The sequence below is a fragment of the Calypte anna genome, chromosome 5A (assembly GCF_003957555.1).
Source record: "Calypte anna isolate BGI_N300 chromosome 5A, bCalAnn1_v1.p, whole genome shotgun sequence".
NCBI lineage: Eukaryota > Metazoa > Chordata > Aves > Apodiformes > Trochilidae > Calypte > Calypte anna.
The window spans coordinates 2,989,359-3,012,639 of NC_044251.1; the positions used below are offsets into that span (position 1 = coordinate 2,989,359).

Here is a 23,281-nt window from a genome sequence, read left to right on the forward strand (position 1 = left end):
GTATGTGTTGTCTGGGTAATGTAGTGAAGCAATTCCTAATATTCATTGATGAAGCATGAAGTTTCCTCTTTCTCAACATAGAACACAAGGGTTTTATTGGCTCTCCTGATTTAGTGATTATTTTGCTCTTTCTATGAAGTCATATGTTTAGACCTTTAACAGGAGTTTGCTTTCTCCTCAGACACATTTTATTATTTGTGTATATGCATATACATAGATATGTTTCCTAATGCCTCCCTTGGAAATCATGTTTATTCCTCTGTTCTCTCTGTTATGATTTCCTTTGAAAGCTTTCTATGTGTAGTGCTTTTTCACATCCAGCTGCTGCCTTGTTATCACCTCTGGAAGAGGTCAGGCCATTAGCCAAAGCTGTAAAACTGGGATAGCTCCTACACAGCTCATACTGCTGAGTTTTCCTCAGCTGCAACAGAACAGATATTTATGCAAGCAGAGACATCTTTTAGCCTACCCTGACCTTCCCCTCGTTTATTAACACGAAACTGCAATACTGAGCCTCCAAAGTAATACAGATTCCTCGTTGTCAAGCACAGAAGTTTTTTTTTACTGACAGCTGGTCTGACCTTATCTTTGTCTTGGACTTGTGGGAATAGAAGGAATAATTAATTTTATTTTCATGTCATATCTGGGCAATGTGATCTAATTGAGTAGGTTGCAGTCATGACAGCAGACACAGGGTCAAAATATCAAAACCATGGGACCAAAATATCAGAACCATGGGAGTGCTGCATGCAATAGCTGTTTAGATAGGTTTCCACATGCTTTAGTAACATATTCATCCTTAGTAACATATTCATGCCTTCCATTTGCTATAATGGATATTCAGCAACGTTTGCCAGGACAAATTCATCTTTCTTTAATGTGTGCTTTCTTGACCTGGCCCAAGAGTCACACTTGTCTTTGATGTCTGGGAGTTTTAGTACAGGGTGATGTTGCAATGGTGATTTAATTTAGTGTGTAATGGGATGTACTTACACAGCTGCCTATCACGATCTGCTGGAGAATGCTGCTTTCCTCATGCATTTCTGAAACACTTCCTGAAGATGTTTTGCAATTGTCTCTTTAAAGTCTTTCCATGTGGAGCTAATGTAGTTTTATCTCTGTGATCAGCCCTTTTGTGAGTAAGTGGCCACACTAGATTCCTGCACAGGTTTGTACTTTGCTCAGAGGAGCAGGCAGAATGATGGCTGGATTCTTTTGCCTACCAACCCCAAATATTCCCAACTGCAAAGACTTTTAAGATTCCCTGAAAAAATGGCTTTGTTTTGTGACCTTGTAGAGTCACATCTAGCATCACTGAGACCACACCTCATGGGTAGCTGGCATGAGGCATGGGTGATAGCTCAGTCTCAGATGGCACAGAATGCCACCTCCAGGTTTGTGGAGTGTCAGTGTGACTCCCCTCAGAGCCTGGGTTATTTAAAGACTGCTTACAAATCCTACCAGGTGCCCTGGAAAGGCTGGCACTCCATCTTCCCTGTGACAACACATGGTATATAGGGCAAAATCCACTTCCATGCACACCTCTTCAGACTGCACAATGGGTAACAAGGCTTGAAGTCAACATGTCAATGGAAACATGGCTTCTGCAGATGTGGAGAGATAGTGGATACAAGAGCTTCTGCAAAAGCCAGGCCTTTCTGCCTCTGATGGTTTAACTCCAGCACCAAATAACCCTCTCAAAGCTGCTTATTCACTCCCCTCCAGTGAGATGGGGAAGAGAATCAGAAGGGTAAAAGTGAAAAACTCATGGGTTGAGATAAAGACTGTTTAATAGGTAAAGCAAAAGCCACACATGCAGGCAAAGCCAAACAAGGAATTAATTCAGTGCTTCCCAACAGCAGGCAGGTGCTCAGCCATCTCCAGGGCAGCAGGGCTTAATCAATAGTTATTTGGTCTTGGGAAGACAAATGACATAAAGCAAACATCCCCCATTTTCTTCTTCTTCTGCCAGCTTCACAGACTGAGCATGACTTCATATGGTGTAGAATATCCCCTTAGTAAACTGGGGTCAACTCTCCCAGCTGTGTCTCCTCCTGACTCCTTGTGTACTCCCAGCTTGCTCACTGGTGGGATGGAGTGAGAAGCAGAGAAGGCTTTGACTGTGTGAGCACTGCTGAGCAATAACCAAAATGTCTCTGCATTAATCAACATTTTCAGCACGAATCCAAAGCATTGCCCCATAGAAGCTGCTACAAAGAAAATCAACCCTATCCCAGCTGCAACCAGCACACTCATGCAAGAAAAAGCCACCAGGATTTCACCACTGCAAGATTAGGTGGAGTGAGGGCACCTAATCCTGGGCTGCTTCTTCCTCTTCAGCCTCCAAGTGGGTTGGGAAGTGTCCCCATTGCCTGGCAGCCTTTCCACAACTGGGTACAACCATCCAAAGCATCTCCTTTTCCCATTTCCTGTGTTTTCTCATCAGCCACCTGCCCTGAGTTTTGGAGAAGAAGGGGGCTGTGTCTTTTAGGGCAGAATCTCCAAGCTGTTTCTGTCCCTCTCAGTTAATTAGGAAGAGAGGGACTTCATTCTCTTGCAGTATTGTATCATCTCTGGGCTCTGGACTCACAGCAAACTTTGTCCTCAAAGAATATGAAAAAAACCAAAGAAAACGAGAGAAATTTTTTTTAATTTCATCATATCAAAACCTGAGCCATTGCCATATTGCCACACTGACCATGCTGAAAAGGCAATGTCCTCAGAGGTGCCATGGTCACCTTCACACTGAGGATCCATTTGGAAGACTTGGAGGAACTGCCAGAATCAGTGGCAAACCTGTCACCTGTGTTGGGGTCCCCTGATCCTGCCTGGGACTCTCAAATTACAGGGTTTCCTCCCAGGAAACCATAGTCAAAAAATGCATTCTGGTGACCAACAGTTTTATGCATGGACCAGATTCTTGTAAAACACTTTGTTCCTTGGGGTTAACTGCAATTAAATTTAAATTTAAAGGTGACAGTAGCAAATGATGTCCCATGCTTTAGACCAGAAAAGGAAAGTCAAAGGCATATCCTACGAGCACTTGCTGATTTTATCAAGATAAAGATACCATTAACTTACTAGCTCAAAAGGTTTAGAATGCAGTTATTTCAGAATAAGTTGCTTCAGCAGTCTCACTGTCTCTTAGTGTTTGATGGAAGACTATGGTGATGCTGATAAGAAGCAGGATCCTGTGCAGGGCATGCTTTACAAATAGAAAGACTAATTTAGGAGCTTAATATATAAGCTCAGTAGTAAAAAAAGTAAAGCACTTATGTACATGCACAGGTCTCCTCCAAGTCAGATGTATCAGAAGAGAGGTTATGTTCTGTGAAAGAATAACCAGGCCAAATAACAAGTCTGAGCTACTGTCAGTATTTGTCCAGGACAGGAAGTACTTTTCAGACTGTTTCTGAAATATTTTCTGAATTTAAGTTATTTCTTAGTATACATGTAACAACAAATTTCTCTACCTGTATTTGTCACAGAGAGAAGCATACAGAGCCCTCCTAAAAGCAGTATAATGCTCCTGGTGGACAGAAACACCCCTTTTTCTGTTGTTATAGCCCAATTTTTCTCAATCCATTCAGCTTCTTCTGTCCTGATGTGCTCATATTTGAATTATGAGTGAATAGATGTACACCTTTCTCATTGTGATCAGTGTATTTATCCTACTAAAACAGAGGACGTATGGGTCACCAGCAGCAACAGTGTGGCTCAGGAGAAGTTTCACAGCCATACTAAAGCCTGACTCTTAGGAATTATATTCACTGTTGTTGTCATGGGCTTTGTGATGGTGTCACGGTTTAACACTGGCCCAGCAATTAAACCGAATAACAGACGCTCTCTATTAATCTCTCTCTCCTTGATAGAGAAAGGAGAGAGAATAAGGGAGAGAGACTTATGGGTTGGAAACTAAACTACACAACTTTAATGAAACAGTAATGATAAATAGGAAAAATTACTAAATATATACAAATATACAGGAAAATGGATACCACATTCCTCTCCCCTTTCCTCCAATAACTCTCACATCACCACCGAGGCTGCAGGGCAGCCCTGGGAAAGTCCAGGCTGGAATCCTGGAGTCAGCAGCAGTCGGGAACTGGAGGCAGGAACACACAGATATGGGCTGGCACGGATCAGGACCACAGGCAAACGAACGGACGGGATCCTTCCAGGATGCCGAGAAGGAAGGGAAGCAGGAAATGAGGAAATCCGGCTTGGCCCTCGTGATGTCTCAAATTTATACTGAGTGTGACGTATATGGGATGGAATACTCTGTTTGGTCACTTCTGGCATCTATCTTGTCTGTTCCTCCCCAAATGAGGGCTCAGGTGGGACCTCTTTATCCTCCTGGAGGGTAAAATGTTTTCCTCAGAGCTGAGCAGTGTCCTTGGCTCTGCACACCAGTCTCTAGCAGTAACTATAAACATCAAGTGTTATCAGTCCTAGAAGCACACATTGTCTGAGAAACTTGCTGTTAATTTCAGCAAGTGCAGCTACTTACAAGAGACTTAGCTGAAAGCAAAAGTACAAGACAGAAAATCACCTTTATCCTGGCCCAAACTAGGACAGATGGTCTCTCAATTGCTGAGGTGAACTAGAACGTTTTTTTACTTCTGTTCAGATGGGCCATGATGTGTTATAACTTTTAATATGCCTGAAGCAGCATATGGCTCTGAGTCACATCAGCTACATATTCCTGTAGCTCTGGGGAGTAGAAGATGGCTGCTTCTAGTAAAGATACTAACCAAGAGTAAACCAGAAGGGCTTTCAGGGAAGCAGGACCTTCCTTTTGTCCTATGTTCAGGAAGGTGGTCTGGGAAATCTGAGGGAAAGGTGTCCTGAAGCATGGGGGGCTCATGGCATTGCTAGGGAGTGAGGAAAAAAACCCCATGATATCCATGAGACAAAAAGGAAAGTCTGTAGGCTGCAGAGGAGCTGGGAAGGATGGGAAAGAGGCTGGAAAGGATCATCATTGAGAATGGTTGAGAAGGGTCAAAAGAAAACATAAAATCTAGCTGATATTTTATTTAATAAACCTTTGAGCCATTAACTCTGATCCAGCCCATGTCTTTGAGCATCACTCTCAACATTTTAGACCATGCTGATTGTAGTTTTAGACATCAGACTTGTCAGGAAGAAGAAAAAATATTAGAGAAAAAAAGCCTCAAATGGCACCATTTCAAGACTGAGCAACTTTGGGTGATCTGCATCTCACTACTAGCCTACCAGCTGACAGACAGGCCCCAAAATTGCTTTAAATGTGGGTATCTAAGGGTGGGCCAGCATAGCTTTTGTGCTTCTTTGGCTGCACTAAATGTCTTGTTTGACCTGTGGGGAGTGCATAATCTTCAGAAAGTTGTAACTCTCTTCTCCTCTCTGTCCTTCCCTCAGATCACAGAATGATTTGGGATGGAAGGGATCTTAAACATAATCTATTTCTAACCCCTTTTCATGGGCAGGCACACCTCCCACTAAATCAGGCTGCTCAAAGCCCCATCCAACCCGAGCTTGATGAGGCAACAACAGCCTCTCTGGGCAACTTGTTCCAATGTGTCACCATGCTCCCAGTAAAGAATTTCTTCCTAATACCTAACCTAAAACTGCCTTCTTCTAGTTCAAAGCCATTGCCCCTTGTCCTTCTATCACTACCTACCCTTGCATGAAGTCCCTCTCCAGCTTTCTTGTAGGACACCTGCAGGTGCTGGAAGGCACTGATGTGCCAAATACATCCCAGATGCTTATGAAGCAGCTGCTGAACTTCCAGAGATTGCAGTCTGAGGTTTCATAGCATCAGAAAATCTTTCAGATTGGAAAAGACCCTTGGGATCATCAAGTCCAACCATCATCCCTACTCTACAAAAATATCCCCTAAACCATATCCCCCAACACCACATCTATACGAGCCTTAAACACATCTAGAGGTGGTGACCCAACCACCTCCCTGGCCAGCCTATTCCAGTGTCTGACCACTGACCAGTTTTTTTCCTAATGTCCAGTCTAAACCTGCCCTGATGCCTTTTGAAGCCATTTCCCTCTTGTTCTGTTGCCAATTACCCGTAAGAAGAGACCAGCACCAACCTCCCTACAGCGTCCTTTCAGGTAGTTATAGAAAGCAATCAGGTCTCTCCATGGAAGACCCAACTTCATATTTCTCTCTATTATTTCTCTCTTAATACTCCAGGGCACAACTTGTGCTTTATTAACAGCAATCCAGAACCGTTCTGTTCATGATCACTGGAGCTCAAGGTGACCCCAAACTGGAATATGTCAGGAAGTACTGGTGCAATTGCAGCATTGTATTTTGCATTCTCTGCCACCCTTGTTATCACAAAGTCTCTACTTTAGTAATTGAAAGAATCCATGAGAAGATTTTTTTTATATATATGCTAATGGATCTTTTGCCCAAGGGTGTTTTGCAGCTTCACATTGTGACAGAGTGAATCACATGTTAACCACAGAACCAAGTTCCTCCATGTCAACTTCCCTCAGCATCAGAAACTTTGGAAACAAGTGATTAAAGAGGATATGTATACTCATTACTCAGAGTGGGATTTGCCTCACCTACTTTCAGCCATTCAGAATTTAGGTGTCAAATATGACCTGGACATTTAGGCTTCTCCAGAACAATCCAATATAGAAGGGACTAGTTACTACTTGCTCTTGTTCTGCTGGCTTTTTCCTCCAGTTAGTACCTAGGGCATGCAGGCAATGAGCTTTGTCAAGAAGTCTACACTTTAGATTATTTAATTTAGATTACTTAATTTATCACAGATTCATAAAAATGGGTTGGGTTGGAAGGGACCACTTAGTTCCAACCTCCCTGCTATGCAGAGGGACACTTTCCACTAGACCAGGTTGTTCAAAGCCCCATCCAACTTGGCCTCAAACACTTCCAGGGAGGAGGCATCCACAGTCTCCCAGGGCAACCTGTTCCAGCCTGTATTTGTGACTGGAATTGCCCCAACCCTGGTGTAGGACCTTCCTGAGCTTCATGAGGTTGGCATGGGGCCACCTCTCAAGCCTGTCAAGGTCCCTCTTGATGGCCACCCCTTCGGCTGCTGTGTTGACTGCACCCCACAGCTGGGTATCACTGGAAAACTTCCTGAGGGTGCACCCAATTCCATCACCCATGTTGCCAACAAGGATGCTATAGAGCACTGGTCCCAGTACTGACCCCTCAGAAATGCCACTTGGGTAAGGCCAAGCCAAAGTTAAGTGCATGCCATGCGAAGAGGCCATGTTTGCCTCAAAGAGAACAGTGGTTCAGAGTGAAAAGCAACTTGAACTTGGAACTAATTTAGGGAATTCAATACCAGTGCCAGCTTTGGGTCAAAGGTACCTTTGGCTCTAGACTAAGGAACAGATATTTCATACTGGGAAGGCTGGAGTCAGGAATGAAGAGTTAGTTGTTGGGCAACAGGCAACTCTTAGTCACCCTAAGGTCACGTCTAAGGGATGCTGGTGGCTTCTTCCCCCCCTTCTCATTTCCTTTAGTCTTGAAACCAAAGATGCAATATGAGACACGTAAATGAAACCTGACTCTCATGCAAAAACCTATTAGATACCTGTTAGCTTCTGTAGATTTCAGAGATAAGACCTGGAGCTGATATCTTTTTGTGGGGCTCAATTGCAACTAAAAAGTTCTTATTCCTCTGTCGTGGTGCTTCACCTCTAGCAGGCACTTCAGCCAAGGAGACAGATAGGCTGTAAAAAAAGAAATGGAGAATAAGTGTGGTTTTATATGTACAGTTACTTTTCTCTAAACTGTTTCTAGTCACCCTTTTGTACAGAAAAAAATAAGGTTAGGATATATATATATATCTATATATAAGGATTATAAACATTTATATATTTATATGCATATATAAATTGATATTTTTATATATAAGGATTATAAACATTTTTATTTTGCAAAAGTGCAAGTGCTCATTTAAAACCAAACATCAGCCAAAGAGGGGGAGAGGCTTGAGACTATCCTTTGGCCATTGCTGTAGTTTATCTAATTCTAGTTCCAGTTAAGTAGTTCCCATTCCAACAAAAAACTGCAATACAGTGAAGGTGAGAAAACAGCAAACCTTTCACTTTCACAAAGCAATAAACAAATGGGCTTATTTAATTTAAAAAAAAAAAAATCAGAAATATGTAGGCATAAAATTCAACCTAAGAAATCCAACTTTTGAAATGCTGGAATATTCATGTGAGTTAGGGAAACTATCTTAACTTCTTCGCCTTGTAACACCAGCTTTTCATATTGATTCCCCTGTGCATGGAAGAAAAGTATGGAATGAGACTGCTGGAAGTGATTGGGTTTGTGTCTGGTTTCTGTCAGTCAAGGTGCAACACTCATTGCCACAGACTGGCTGTGATTTCATATTCATGCAGATCTCTCATAGGAAGCACCATGCTTTGTCATCCTGTTAATCTCAAGTCCTTTCATGAGCACTACTTTTAATCATTTGGGAGGACTTTCAATACAGATGGATATGTGCCTAGTAATGCTTGCATAAGAGATTGGAAAATTAAATCATTTAGCTTCCTAGAGATGTGCTGGACAAAGGAAGATCCTCATGAGATTAAAAAGAAGTCCTGAAATGTCCACTAAATTACAATAATCTGCTAGGAATGTCCAGCCAGCTGGTGATTTGAATAAAGTTTCTCAGACATCTAAATGGTTTTACAACAGAAACTGTCAGTTCTAAACCAGAGGATACAGAAGTAAAGAACTAAAATCTCTTAAAACATTGTTATTTTCATTGGCTGAAATGTTTCACAGGTTTTTTCCGGGTGAAAGGTTTGTTTATCATTAAAATTTGTTAAGATGGATACTGTATTAAATGTAAATTCCAGAAATCAGTAAAACATTTTAAATGGAGAAGTGATATGTTGTGGTTTAGAGAGCACAGAAATTGTGTTTATTGAATTCCTCCCTGGTTTCATTTCTTTTGAAGTAGAGCACTAGAATGAAAACACACACAGGTGCCCAAATTATGATGCAACAGCACTTTTTAGGGAAAAATATTCCTTTAGTCCTCATTTTTTATTATTATTTTATATCATGAAAGCCATTGTGCATGGGATCTGGGGAGTTTGCATGGAGACAATACGAAGATTGGGCTATTTTTACCATTAATTTAGATTATTACTGTAGGGGTACCTTTCATAGATTACTTCTATCAGCTCATCAGTGATGTTACCCCTGTTATTACATTTCGAGGAGTCCTCAGGTGGGCACAATTTGGTTTCTCACATTCTGCCCTGTCACAAGACCTGCAGATATGAACCTTCTCATCTTACATCAGACGTGCTCTTTGGAAAAGTGGGTGGGAAATTTTCCTGTTTCAGAAATCACGGAGGGGTGGAGCTCTGACTCAAGGTAACAAAACACCTGTTCAGCAACTTCTGACACTCTTCAAGGCTGTAAATATGTTTCAGGAGGCACCAGCAACTGTGGAGCCCAATATCCAGGTGCCATCCACAGCACCTGCTTTCAATGCAGCAGCAGTTCCAATGGCATCAAGCTCTGCCTTCCCTCAGGTAAGTGGAAAACAGAGTCAGCCTGGCAGAAACCTTCCTTTGATTTGGACTTGTCCCCAGACTTTAAACAGGTCAAGTCCACCCTTGCCTGTTGGACATAAACCTCCAAGAAAACAAGGATGTCCTTCCTTGGCTATTCACAGAAATGAGAACATGGAGTAAACACCTTTCCATATGGCACAGGAACAGCTGCCACTTTATTAACCACTCACAGTCAGGAGGTGTGAATTGCCTATTTCCACAATATCAAGTTGAGGAGTGGAAATAAGTAGAAAATGTGGTTTTCACTCTCTTTTTTCTTCCTTGTTCTGCCTTTATCAACAGTGTTTGAGCAGCAAAGGAAGCCCCTTGGAAAATGAAGAAAGAAAACAGATGATGGGCTCTGTAGCCCCAAGCAACACTGATGCTAAGGTACCAGTTTCAGAAAACTAAAAATAGGGGGGGACTAAATCAATATTTTTGTGGGGGGAAGAGTAGGAATTTTTTTTTAAACTTGGTTACTAAAAATTCACGTGCTTCTTTAGAAACAGGAACACTTATTAAAAGAAAATTTTCTTTAGGTGAAATGTCTGCATTCCATTTGTTTTTTTTATTCTGTTCCTTTATATATTTACACAGTGGTTTATTTTCATGGGTTTATTTCTTATTAAAATTCTTTAGGGAAAAATGTTCTTAACTTACTGATAAAATGGGATTACTTTGGCCTTCTTTTAATGCTATCTATCTTTTCTGACTTTAGTGGAGTTTTAGGCCAGCATGAATGGGCAACTCTGTCAGTGTTGCAAAGTTAAAACACAGTGGTTGGCAGTCTTTTGAGTTTTGGTCATTAATGCCAGTTTCCAGCACAAATGCCCATTTTGAGCATGGTACAACTAATCCCAGCAAAAGAACAACTCTAGCAATATTTACAGGGACTGTGACAGAAATATATTTGCATTAAAACCCTATCAGCTGTATCAGAGATGAGTTTTGTCTTCACGGCTGCTGAGCTTGTGGCCAACTCCACTTTGTGTCAATCGTCCTCAAAGTAAAACTTGGTGGCTCCAAAGAAAAAGCTGTCCTTCCTTTGGTGATATATCTTAAATGATGTGTGATTCAAGTGTTTGTAGCTCACAGGGAACCTCCATGTTCAATTCCTTGTTTGTGCAACCAGCCTTCCAAAGCAATAGAAAACTACAAAGGGAATTTTACTTACATGCGGCACAATCTTATCAAACAGATTGATCAAACTGATCTCTTGTCAGTAGCATTCTGGCAGTTCCTACAGATGGAAATTAGTGACAAACTGCCAGTGGGGTGTGAACTTGATGTAAAGTAGCAAAACAAAGCCTGACATGGCATTTAGGTGTCAGTAATTTGCTCTACGCATACGCCCTAAAGTTCCATATGGGAATGCACTAAAGCAGGAAAAAAGACTCCTGGGCAATGCAATGAACTGAACTCTGTAACATTTTAAAAATTATTTGCTGCATTTATATGGAACTTGTGTTTTGGTTTAGAATACTCCTGGCTAAAAGCATCCAACCTTTCTTTGCCACTAAGGTGGTTACTTGTGTATAGAGATTATTAGAATTGAGCACGTGTTTTTGAATGGGCATAAAGTAAGATACAAAAAATCCTGTGACCATAAACCTCTGCATATGGGGACTATGGGACCTTCTCTCTTAGAGCTACTAAGATGATTAAGGGAGTGGAACATCTCCCTTATGAGGAAAGGCTGAGGGAGCTGGGTCTCTTTAGTCTGGAGAAAAGGAGACTGAGGGGTGACCTCATCAATGTTTTCAAATATGTAAGGGGTGAGTGTCAGGGAGATGGAGTTAGGCTTTTCTCAGTGATGACCAGTGATAGGACAAGGGGTAATGGGTGTAAATTGGAGCATAGGAGGTTCAAGTTGAATATTTGAAAAAATTTTTTTCCTGTAAGGGTGACAGAGCCCTGGAACAGGCTGCCCAGGGGGGTCGTGGAGTCTCCTTCACTGGAGACATTCAAAACCCGCCTGGACACGTTCCTGCACGAGGTACTCTAGGTGGCCCTGCTCTGGCAGGGGGGGTTGGACTAGATGATCTTTCGAGGTCCCTTCTAACCCCTAGGATTCTATGATTCTATGATTCTACTGTTTTAATTTGTCATTCTTGTCATTTTTTCTCCCTACCAAACAAACCTCCAAAAGATTTGTTTGCCATCCACTGGTGTTTGACAACCAAGACATTCTCAGACACTATTTGCCTCTTGGCTTTTGAATCTCTCTTCACTCCTCTGTAATAAAGCTTGGCAGAAAACTGGCATTAAATGTACAGACTTGTGCAAGCTGGCCAATTGCTCTCATTGGCACTGGGTTTCCTGGGCAGCTTCAGTAACTCCCTTGATGTCTGCAAGCCATAACTTGCCATATGCAACAGGACAATATTCATTAGGAGAGAGGAGTTACAAAGGATAACATGCTCATAGCTGATCTTGAGTCCCTTAATGCTAATGCTCAAATACTTCCCCAAGTACTTGCTTCAGTTTGGGAGGATTTTGTGGAGCTGTCTCATAAACTGAATCGTCACTGGACTGGCTTTAGAAAAACATGTCCAGGGGCTGCACCTGGAATTTAGCTGTGCTGCCTACTTGTGGTGCAAACCCAAGTATGCTACATTTTCAGGAAAATAAAAACCTTGTGAAACCTCCTTCATATTTTAAAATGGACAAGAGCATCTAGAGAGTGTATCTATAGCTGTTTCAGGGAGCCCCAGATTGAGAGTTTGCCTTCTAGCACCTTACACATGAGTACAGGAAAGATGAAACATACTAAAGGAAGATTACAAATAGTCGTGAGCAAGGTAGTCCATAATTAAGTAAATTTAGAAAATTCATCACTGGATATTATCTGTAACTGTATTACTGTCAGGGTTTAACACTGGCCCGGCAATTAAACCGAATAACAGACGCTCTCTATTAATGTCTCTCTCCTCCTTGATAAAGAAAGGAGAGAGAATAAGGGAGAGAGACTGATGGGTTGGAAACTAAACTGCACAACTTTAATGAAACAGTAATGATAAATAGGTAAAATTACTAAATATATACAAATATACAGGAAAATGGAAACCACATTCCTCCCTCCTTTTCCCCAATAACTCTCACGTCACCACCGAGGCTGCAGGGCAGCCCTGGGAAAGTCCAGGCTGGAATCCTGGAGTCAGCAGCAGTCGGGAACTGGAGGCAGGAACACACAGATATGGGCTGGCACGGATCAGGAGCACAGGCAGAGGAATGGATGGGATCCTTCCAGGATGCCAGGTGAAGGAAGGGAAGCAGGGAAATCAGGAAATCCAGAAGTCTGGAAATCTGGAAAAGATCTGGCTCGGCCCTCGTGATGCCTCAAATTTATACTGAGTGTGATGTATATGGGATGGAATACTCTGTTTGGTCAATTCTGGCATCTATCTTGTCTGTTCCTCCCCAAAGGAGGGCTCAGGTGGGACCTCTTTATCCTCCTGGAGGGTAAAATGTTTTCCTCAGAGCTGAGCAGTGTCCTTGGCTCTGCACACCAGTCTCTAGCAGTAACTATAAACATCAAGTGTTATCAGTCCTAGGAGCAGACACTGTCTGAGAAACTTGCTGTTAATTTCAGCAAGTGCAACTACTTACAAGAGACTGAGCTAAAAGCAAAAGTACAAGACAGAAAATCACCTTTATACTGGCCCAGACCAGGACAATTACCTTATGAAGGATAATTTGTTACTTCCCAAAATGAAAAAAAAAAAAAAATGGTCTTTTCCCTGGCAGATTGTTAGCTAAAAATAATTAGTTGTTGTTTCATCATCTCTGAATACACTGAGAACTTACACACACTCATGCAAAGAGCAAGAAACTAGGAAGCATACAAGATTAGTAGCACTAGTATAGGGCAGGGATGCACAACAAAGGATTCTGCTGGACAAAAATATCAAAAACCAGAGAAGGTCTGGGAGAAATTCAATCGTTTTTTTTTTTAATCCATTTAAGCCATACATGTGAAGAGATGCACATTCCTTTAAATTTTTCCACAAAACTAGAAAAAGCCATGATGTTACCAAGGGCCCTCTCAGCCTTCCCTCTAGAAAAGGTCCCTGTGGTTGAGGTGTCTCATGCAAGGTTACCTTTGGTGGGGGAAATAGTGAATCTTGAAGGAAGGATGCTCGCTCTGACCACCCCTCTGTCTGTACAGCTGGGACCTGACTGGCTCCACCTTTTATAGCACCAGATACTTTTGCTGAATGCATCTCCCAGCTTCACTTCCCTCTCTTGTTAATTCCTTGACTCTCTTTTTCCATTCTTGCTCTTGTGGTCTTTGTTCCAATGATGACAGCTCTAGTTTGCTGCCTGGCAGAACTTGGACTTCTTGGGCAACCTTTTGGTGAGGTTTTCTCCTGGCACACAGTTCCTATGCACATTGTAGTGGCTTTTCCCTTACACACCTCCTCCTAAAAGTGAGAAATGATCCTTGCTTCTCAATCAAATTTCTAATCTGTACATTACAGCTGATCGGGTACATTGCCCCATTTTTCCCTTAGCAAGCCTTCCAATTTAAATAATAAACTCCTGGTCTTTGCACCAAGCCATCTTCCTGTGACACCAAGTATTTTAATCTGCTTTCTCATTGTGATTCCACTTGAAATTAAGTGCTTCAGCCCTGGCATAATCTTTGACACTATCTAATCTGTGTAATACCTCGCTATTCTTTATGGAAACACCAGGTATGTTCTATTGTCTGGGATGGGTTTTTTCCTTCCTAACATAGCCCTCCCATACTCAAAGTCTCTTATCAGTTTGTCTACATTTTCATGCAAAGTATAAAGTTCTTCTGATGTATTTTTCACATAATCTCTACTCCAGTGGGCTTCAGTGCCTCTCAGGAGTGTGCTTGGACACAGCCAGTGCTTGGATTTCTGGCTGAAGGACTGGGACCATTAAATAATTCTAAAAGAGCAACAGCACTATATTCAATTCCTTTAACTCTTCCCTTACCAGCACTATATGCAATTCCTTTAACTCTTCCCTTTCTTTCTCCTGAATTTTTGCTGAGGTTTTTATGTTTTTCTCTACTTTTGAGTACTGCTATTAAGAAAGGTATAGAAACAAATGGGCAAACACAAAGACTGTTTGCTCTTGAATAACAAAAGAAGGTTGAGGAATGAAGAAATAGAGTTATAATGGGGTGGTCTAAGAATAATGGTTGAAATGGTTGTCTGGAGCTGGCTCAGCCTGGATTCATACTGCTGAGATTTTACCTCCTCTTTTTAGAACAAACAGACCTATAAAATATCCTGTTTCCTACATATGACTTTAAGCAGCAGTGATTGACTTCTTATTTAGTTTTGGAATCCACTCACCCAGCAACCAAGATTTCTACTCCTCATAGCCCAGTGAAGAGGATGCTTTTGTTCAGCACTTGGCAGCCCTCTTGTTGTTTTGTGTCTGCTGCTTTTGTACCTCCCAGCAAAAAGTGTCAGTATTTAGCTGGACAACTTACAGAAAACATCCTGCCATTACAATTCCTTGTTATAAGCTTGAACTCAAAGCTTTATGGTTATTTTAGGCACTGGTTCACTTTAATATGTTTTTAAATTACCCAGCATTTTCTCCAAAATCCATTCTTGTAATTTCATTGGATAACTTCATTTCCTGAGAATTACTGCAGTTTTTTCAAATTCCCTTCGTGACCTTCGGGTCTTTCATCCTCATAGAGATGGAAATTATCTGGGAGGTTGCTGCAAATTTTGTCATGATGAGTTCCCTGTGGTCCAATGCTTTACACATCAGCTGTCATTCTGTCTTGACTCACTGTTTTCTTCTGCTTTTACCTTTTTAGCAGTCTTTGACTTTTTTCCCAGTAGCAGCATCTGTGAATGTGTTTTCTTTTATTTCATTTGAGAGTTTCTCCCAATTATTTTAATTGAAGTTGCTCAGAAAATAGATAACATCTCCCAGTTATTTCATCATCCTCCACCACCAACACTCCTCCATTTTCACTTCAGATGATCTTTCCAAACTTTTTGGTCATCAGCTTTCACAACACCTTCTGACTTTAGCTGCCTGTTGGGGTTGTTTTTGTTTTGTGAGGTGACTTTACTAAGAATTACTGATCTATTTGCCTTCTGTCATTATCTCAACGCATAATCAAGCTCTTCCTGAACATCAGAGGCCACTATCAGGCCTCCACATCACTGAATTGATACAAACTGTCCCTGATATGTACTTTACCTTCAGTATTATTTGGCTGAATACCTTTCTGCAAATCTCCATCATCATTCCACAGACCCTTGCTATAGAACTGCAAACTAAATCTCTTTTATTCCCAAATCTACCTCATTTTAATGCTGTAACATTTGGGTTTTATTGATGCTTTACTCAGAAGTTCTTTAAAAAATCATTACTACTCCATAACCTGACTACCTCAGAGTCTCATTTTAACATATATTTTAAATAATTTATGTCTTCCCCTCTTTTTAGAGGTAGCCAACTCAAATCTGCTGATAACATCTGTGAATGCAGTCAGCCCTTAGGATTTGATAGACTTTGAAACAGTATTTTCTTTCCTGTGCAGATTGCTGTGATCTGGTATTCACTGCAGTCTCACTGTGTTATCCCAACTGTCTAATAAGACCTGTTCCTATTATAATCATACATTGGTTTGGGAATTTATTACTCAATATAGCCTGAAATTTCTGAAATTCCTCCTTTTCTTCTGCTTCTCTTCCTAAACTATGATACAGGAAGCCAATCCCAGTGCTTATTCACCCTTAATATTCTGTCACTTATGACAGAACCACAGTGCCCTCCCCTTCCTTTTTATAAGCTTCATGTATTTTGACAAGTTTTCCACAACTTCTCCCCCAGTCAAGGAATCCAGACAGCCATCTGTCCTGAGGCCATAACAACCTTTGCCCATTTTCTGTATCTCTGGTTGGTTTTCCTGTTGCTGCTGGACATGATGGAAATATTCTTTGAAGATGTAAAATCCCTAAACACATGAAATTGGTGTTGGTCAGGCATGGTATCTCCAAGGAATTGGGCACAGTTTTCTTTCATATAGATTGTAGTCAATGCCATGCAGTTTGTTATACTGGTCCATGTCAGATATTTGTGTTTTTTAAGGAAAATGCCTTCTCCCACAAAGCAAGCTGGTTTTGCAGAATTGTGTATTGCCCTGTTAGCCTGAGACATTCCCTAATATTAACCCTTGGATACTTCTCCATCATGAAAAGTACTCTTTTAAAAACAAGTGGAAAACCTAAAAAGATTTTTCTTTTCTTTTCAACCAAAAGTGGAACTCTTCTGATTGGTGATTAACTGAATTTTTTTATTGTGGTATTGGATGCTGAGTATCTCGTGTTATTTCATCAGCAAGTTTGCAGATGTCACTAAGCTGGGGGGAAGTGTCAATCAACTGGAAGGCAGGAGGGCTCTGCAGAGGGACCTGGACAGACTGGAGAGTTGGGCTGATTCCAATGAGATGAGGTTTAACACGGCCAAGTGCCGGGTCCTGCACTTTGGCCACAACAACCCCATGCAGCGCTACAGGCTGGGGACAGAGTGGCTGGAGAGCAGCCAGGCAGAGAGGGACCTGGGAGTCTGGATTGCCAGGAAGCTGAACATGAGCCAGCAGTGTGCCCAGGTGGCCAAGAAGGCCAATGGCATCCTGGGCTGGATCAGGAACAGCGTGGCCAGCAGGTCCAGGGAAGGGATTCTGCCCCTGTGCTCAGCCCTGGTGAGGCCACACCTCGAGTCCTGTGTCCAGTTCTGGGCCCCCCAGTTCAGGGAGGATATCAAGGTCCTGGAGCAGGTCCAAAGGAGGGCAGCCAGGCTGGTGAAGGGACTTGAGCACAGACCCTATGAGGAGAGGCTGAGAGAGCTGGGGGTGTTGAGGCTGGAGAAGAGGAGGCTCAGGGGAGACCTCATCACTCTCTACAACTCCCTGAAAGGAGGTTGGAGCCAGGGGGGGGTTGGGCTCTTTTCCCAGGCAACTCTCAGCAAGACAAGAGGGCAGGGTCTCAAGTTGTGCCAGGGGAAGTTTAGGTTAGATATTAGAAAGAATTTCTTTATGGAGAGGGTGATCAGACATTGGAATGGGCTGCCCAGGGAAGTAGTGGATTCTCCGTGTCTGGAGATATTTCAAAAGAGACTGGATGTGGCACTCAGTGCCATGGTCTAGCAACCACAACGGTGGTTCAAGGGTTGGACTCGATGATCTCTGAGGTCCCTTCCAACCCAGCCAATTCTATGATTCTATGATTCTATGATTTAATGTACCTGACAAACTGAACTTCCTCAGCGTATTTACCTCCAATATTCACCTTCCTGGTTTATCCTCTCCATATTTTGTTTTTTGCTTTCATTCTGAGATGACTGGAGGCTTTATGGGTTGATGAAATTCGTGGAGAAAGTGCACTTTGTTATCTATGGTATTTTTGCTCTGATGCCATCTACAGGGGATGGCTTCAGCAGAATGTGGATTTCTTTCAGGGTTTGGTTCTCATTACAACAAATACATGTATCCCAAATTTTAAGGTCTACCTCTGTCATTTTTTTTTTTTTCAGCAGGAAGAAATGTTACCATACCACCTGCTCACTGTAAGAATCATAAAGTTGAGAAATGCTCATCAATCAGACTTTTGTAAGTACCAGATTTTCTTACTGACACTATAGAGTTCTAAAATTACCTGATTAACCCCTGTTTGTATTACCCACAGCAGAAAGTCAAAATACAGAAATCATACCAGCCAAGAAATGGCAAACAGAGCCAATTTCTGCCACAAGATATCTCATTACAGTTTCAGTGGGATTTTGCTGTTGAACTGCACTACACAGTGCATTACAGCTTACATGCAAAATATTCTAAAAATGTGTTGAATTTGGCCAGTCCTTACCCCATGTTCCAGGTTCCCCAAGGGACGTGTTACATCACTCCTTCTGTCTTCTCACTTTTTTCTTGCTTGAGGACCGAGCAAAGTGAAGGCTCATTTCCAATTGCTCTTTGCACAGACTGAGGGTCAATATTTAGCTCTGCTCTTCCAAAATGTGGTGGTGACAGTGATTAATAAAGCTGTCAGAGAAAAGGGCTACACCTCACATGTCAAGGTTTCTCAGGTTGTCTTGATACACTGAAATTAGAAACTCAGACAATATCATAGAATCATAGAATTGACTGGGTTGGAAGGGACCTCAGAGACCATCAAGTCCAGAGATCATCCATTCCCGCTGCGGTTCCTAGACCATGGCACTGAGTGCCACATCCAGGCTCTTTTGAAATATCTCCAGGGACGGAGAATCCACTACTTCCCTGGGCAGCCCATTCCAATGCCTGATCACCCTCTCCATAAAGAAATTCTTTCTAATCTCCAACCTAAACCTCCCCTGGCACAACTTGAGACCCTGCCCTCTTGTCTTGCTGAGAGTTGCCTGGGAAAAGAGCCCAACCCCCCCCTGGCTCCAACCTCCTTTCAGGGAGTTGTAGAGAGTGATGAGGTCTCCCCTGAGCCTCCTCTTCTCCAGGCTGAACACCCCCAGCTCCTTCAGCCTCTCCTCATAGGGTCTGTGCTCGAGTCTCTTCACCAGCCTGGTTGCCCTCCTTTGGACCTGCTCCAGGACCTCGATATCCTTCCTAAACTGAGGGGCAGTTTATCTGACATACCTTTTCCAAAGAAATAAGATGAGGCACCTCATGCTGCCACTAAACCAGTTGCTCTCCTCCAGATTATTTGGCCTGGAAGCCGTAACAGGTTTTTTTTTCAGAAAATTAATTTGGGCCAGGCTCTCCACCAGTGAACTGCTGCACATCACCAGATAAGATTTGAGAAAGGCTGAGGACATGGCAGAAGCCCTTCTTGTTTTCTTTAAACAAACACTACTTGCCTTTCACTGGATAATTCAGAGAACAACATTTTCACCCCAAACGCTACCATTTTTTTTATCTTCTTCTCCTGAAGGAATATTCTACAAAGCCATTTTCTTACCACTTCCTTGTGTACTACTCACTTTGGTGTTTCCAGAACATGTATGTCACCAGTGTTGATTTTCCAGCCAAAATTGAGTTGTGTGTTCAGTTCACACATTCTGTAATACTGGGTTGAGAAGAACAAAAGACATTTCATATGATAACAAAGAAGGTCACATTAATTTCTGCTCCTTTTTACGGCTGTGAAACATCATGCATATGTGCAAGACTTCACGTTCATTCCTTTGAAATGCCAATTTAATTTCTTTTAGTATCACCTTTCATCTTGAATAGAAATTGAATGACAAGATAAGGGCTATGATTCACCAACTTATGCAAAGTGATTGCACAAAGTAAAATGATGCTGCATTCTCAGAAAACAGTGGTGATGTTACAGTCTTTTCCTGCAGCCTGAGGGATTTCAGAAGTCTTGCATAAGGAAAAAGACATCCAGAAAAATCCTTTTATTACCAAAATCTGCATCCCTGGAGTAGGGATCAAGTGTGTGGGCTCAGCTTTTAGCGCTGCCAACAGACTTGTATGAGTTTAGGCATGTTGTCTGAGCACTCTGTGCCTCTATTGCCCTAGCTATAAAACATGGAAAACACAAATCTTCTCCCAGATTTTCTCTCTCTCTTCTCTATTTAGATGAAATGCTCCTTTTAAAAGGAGCTATCTCTTATTTTATGTAGACAGAGCCTAATTTAAGATGCTAGTCCTAGAAATGGTGAGAATGGTATCTTCAGATTCTTAATTATCAGTAAACAAGATCTGGGCACCAGCAAGTGAAGAGAGGGATGTCTTTCCTTTCTGTCAGTAACTCCCCAGATCCTCTGACTTTTGGCCTGTTTCTTAAGGATGTCATAACTTAATGGAGCACTGAAACCCAGCATGCTATTAAACAAGGAAGATTAACAAATACTAAAGAGCTCTTTGTTGATGGAGCAGCAACCTGCCTGTGCTCTCAAAGAAGCTGAAATCTCCCAGGAAAAATGGTGTGATACCATCTGATTTAAATACCTCACTACACTGCAAAAGGCATTTCTAAGTGGTTGATTTTGCACTGCTACTGATGTTCTTCGAGCTTAATGGTTTGGTTTTAAAATATTTGAATGTATTTGAAGTATCAGCAAACTTAAATAGCTACATATGTGTGCTGATGAGAATTAGAAAATTATGTTTGCCTAGTTTTGTCTCAGCAATATGATCTTTCCCCCTGTTACAGTTGCCATCTGTCTGCAGGATATCAGTGGAAGGCCAAACATCTTTGTGATAGCATTTTTTATAGAATCATAGAATAGGCTGGGTTGGAAGGGACCTCAGAGATCATCGAGTCCAACCCTTGATCAACTACCGCCACAGTCACTAGACTATGGCACTGAGTCCCATATCGAGTCGCTTTTTAAATGTCTCCAGGGACGAAGAGTCCACCACCTCCCCAGGCAGCCCGTTCCAATGTCTGATCACCCTTTCCGTGAAAAAATTCTTTCTAATATCCAATCTGAACTTCCCCTGGCACAACTTGAGACCCTGCCCTCTTGTCTTACTGAGAGTTGCCTGGGAAAAGAGCCCAACCCCCGCCTGGCTCCAACCTCCTTTCAGGGAGTTGTAGAGAGTGATGAGGTCTCCCCTGAGCCTCCTCTTCTTCAGGCTGAACAGCCCCAGTTCCCTCAGTCTCTCCTCATAGGGTCTGTGCTCAAGTCCCTTCACCAGCCTGGTTGCCCTCCTTTGGACCTGTTCGAGGACCTCAATCTCCTTCCTGAACTGAGGGGCCCAGAACTGGACACAGGACTCAAGCTGTGGCCTCACCAGCGCTGAGTACAGGGGCAGAATCACCTCCTTGGACCTGCTGGTGACGCTGTTTCTGATCCAGGCCAGGATGCCATTGGCCTTCTTGGCCACCTGGGCACACTGCTGGCTCATGTTCAGCTTCCTGGCAATCCAGACTCCCAGGTCCCTTTCTGCCTGGCTGCTCTCCAGCCACTCTGTCCCCAGCCTGGAGCTCCCCATGGGGTTGTTGTGGCCAAAGTGCAGGACCCGGCACTTGGCCTTGTTGAAGCTCATCCCATTGGAGTCAGCCCATCTCTCCAGTCTGTCCAGGTCCCTCTGCAGAATCCTCCTGCCTTCCAGCTGATCAACACTTCTCCCCAGCTTGGTGTCATCAGCAAACTTGCTGATGATGGACTCAATCCCCTCATCCAAGTCATCAATGAAGATATTGAACAGGACTGGGCCCAGCACTGATCCCTGGGGGACACCGCTGGTGACCGGCCGCCAACTGGAAGCAGCCCCGTTCAGCACCACTCTCTGGGCCCGGCCCTCCAGCCAATTCTTAACCCAGTGCAGAGTATGCTTGTACTTATATTCTGCTCCATCTCAATTTTCATCTTCCTAGTACCAAATCCAGGAACAAGTTGCCTTTTCAGCAAGTACAGTTGCTTTTATGTCTTGGTTTTTCTGCCCATGTGCTGGCTTCAGTTATCTGCTTACTCAAGTCTGTGTTTATCTCCACTTAGCCAAACCATGCTCCATTTCCCTGATTTTCTCTCAGTTCATTGCAAGTGCAGTAACATCAGTTTTTTCAGCCATTAAAGTTTATATTTTTCCTTGGCTTACTTGGCAAGCCCTGGCTTCACAAAACACCACTTTCTGTATACTTCCACTGACATTCCTCAACATGACATTTATCTCAGATTCATGCTTACTGGTTTGTTTTTTAACATGAACTTCAAGATCCGTAGGATGTACTCTTTGCAAGCCTGGGATGGAGTCCAGCTTATCCTGAAATCTTGTGTTACACCTTTGCCTGTAGACAAAACAGGGAGACTGGCAATGATTGCATCTGTTTGCAGAGAAAGGAAAAAAATTAAAACCAAAAGAAAGCTCCCTGCTCCTCCTCAATGGGTCAACTGCCCATTTTCATGTGTCTACAGTTACTCCACCACTTTTGAGGCTCCTCTATGCTTAAAATCATATCAATGTAAAATGGTGTGGGTTTGGAAGGATCCTTAAAAATCAACTTCTTTGTTAGACAAGCCAGCTTTGAGTAAAAAGTGACTTTTTCAGTCACTGATGCCTTCATTTGCTCCTCCTCAGCTCCATGTTAGTGCCAGAGGCTTTTAAAAAATCTTTTGTTTCTTGACTCTGTTAATGGCATCACTTAGGAGTAAGATGCCACTCTCAGTACTTTTAACAGTGTAGGAGGAAATATCAGGCCAGGTGGTGTGGTGGGAACAGTGTATTAGCTCTTTCCTTGCAGCTAACACCCCTTCTGGTGGCTCTGTTTCCCAAAAGGAAGAAGGAAACCAGGAAATAGGGTGGCACAGGCTCTCCAACATTTTCCAGCTGCTCTCCTTAAACAAAGGAGTTATTGGGTGGCCACACAAAGCTCCTGGCCCAGCCCAGCTTTGCCATTACTCTTTACTTGCTGGTTTATGGCAGCCCCTAAAGGCCACAGCTGCAGATGGACAAACAGATGGCCAGGGATGGGATCTGGAATGAGGGGAATTGCCATGGATGGAATCTGCCCCCTTGGACAGGTCCTTGGCCAACACCAGTGACCCAGATCTGTGTCACAGCTCTCCCCACTCCAATTTGGTGCAAGGTGGCAGTGGGAAACCCTCTCACACTCCTCTGGGTCTTGCATAAAAACCTGAAGAAGTGTTCTCTGTGAAAGGCTGATGTTGAAGCCATGGCAGCCCACTTGAGTTCCTGATGATCCACACACCCAGAGCTGCCCTTTGCTGCTGGAAAGGGTCTTGGGACCCATGAACATAGCAG

At 42.7% G+C, this 23,281-nt stretch overlaps 1 protein-coding gene across 1 annotated transcript in view; it reads left to right on the forward strand.

The window, feature by feature from the left end:
* The first annotated feature begins 1,597 nt into the window (after positions 1–1,597).
* Positions 1,598–23,281, forward strand: part of LOC103534353 (cytosolic phospholipase A2 epsilon) — a 53,089-nt gene continuing 31,405 nt past the window's right edge. Inside the window, 4 exon segments of the mRNA XM_030451813.1 lie at positions 1,598–1,750; positions 9,352–9,543; positions 9,868–9,954; positions 18,106–18,181. Of these exon segments, the coding sequence (XP_030307673.1) occupies positions 1,598–1,750; positions 9,352–9,543; positions 9,868–9,954; positions 18,106–18,181 (508 nt within the window).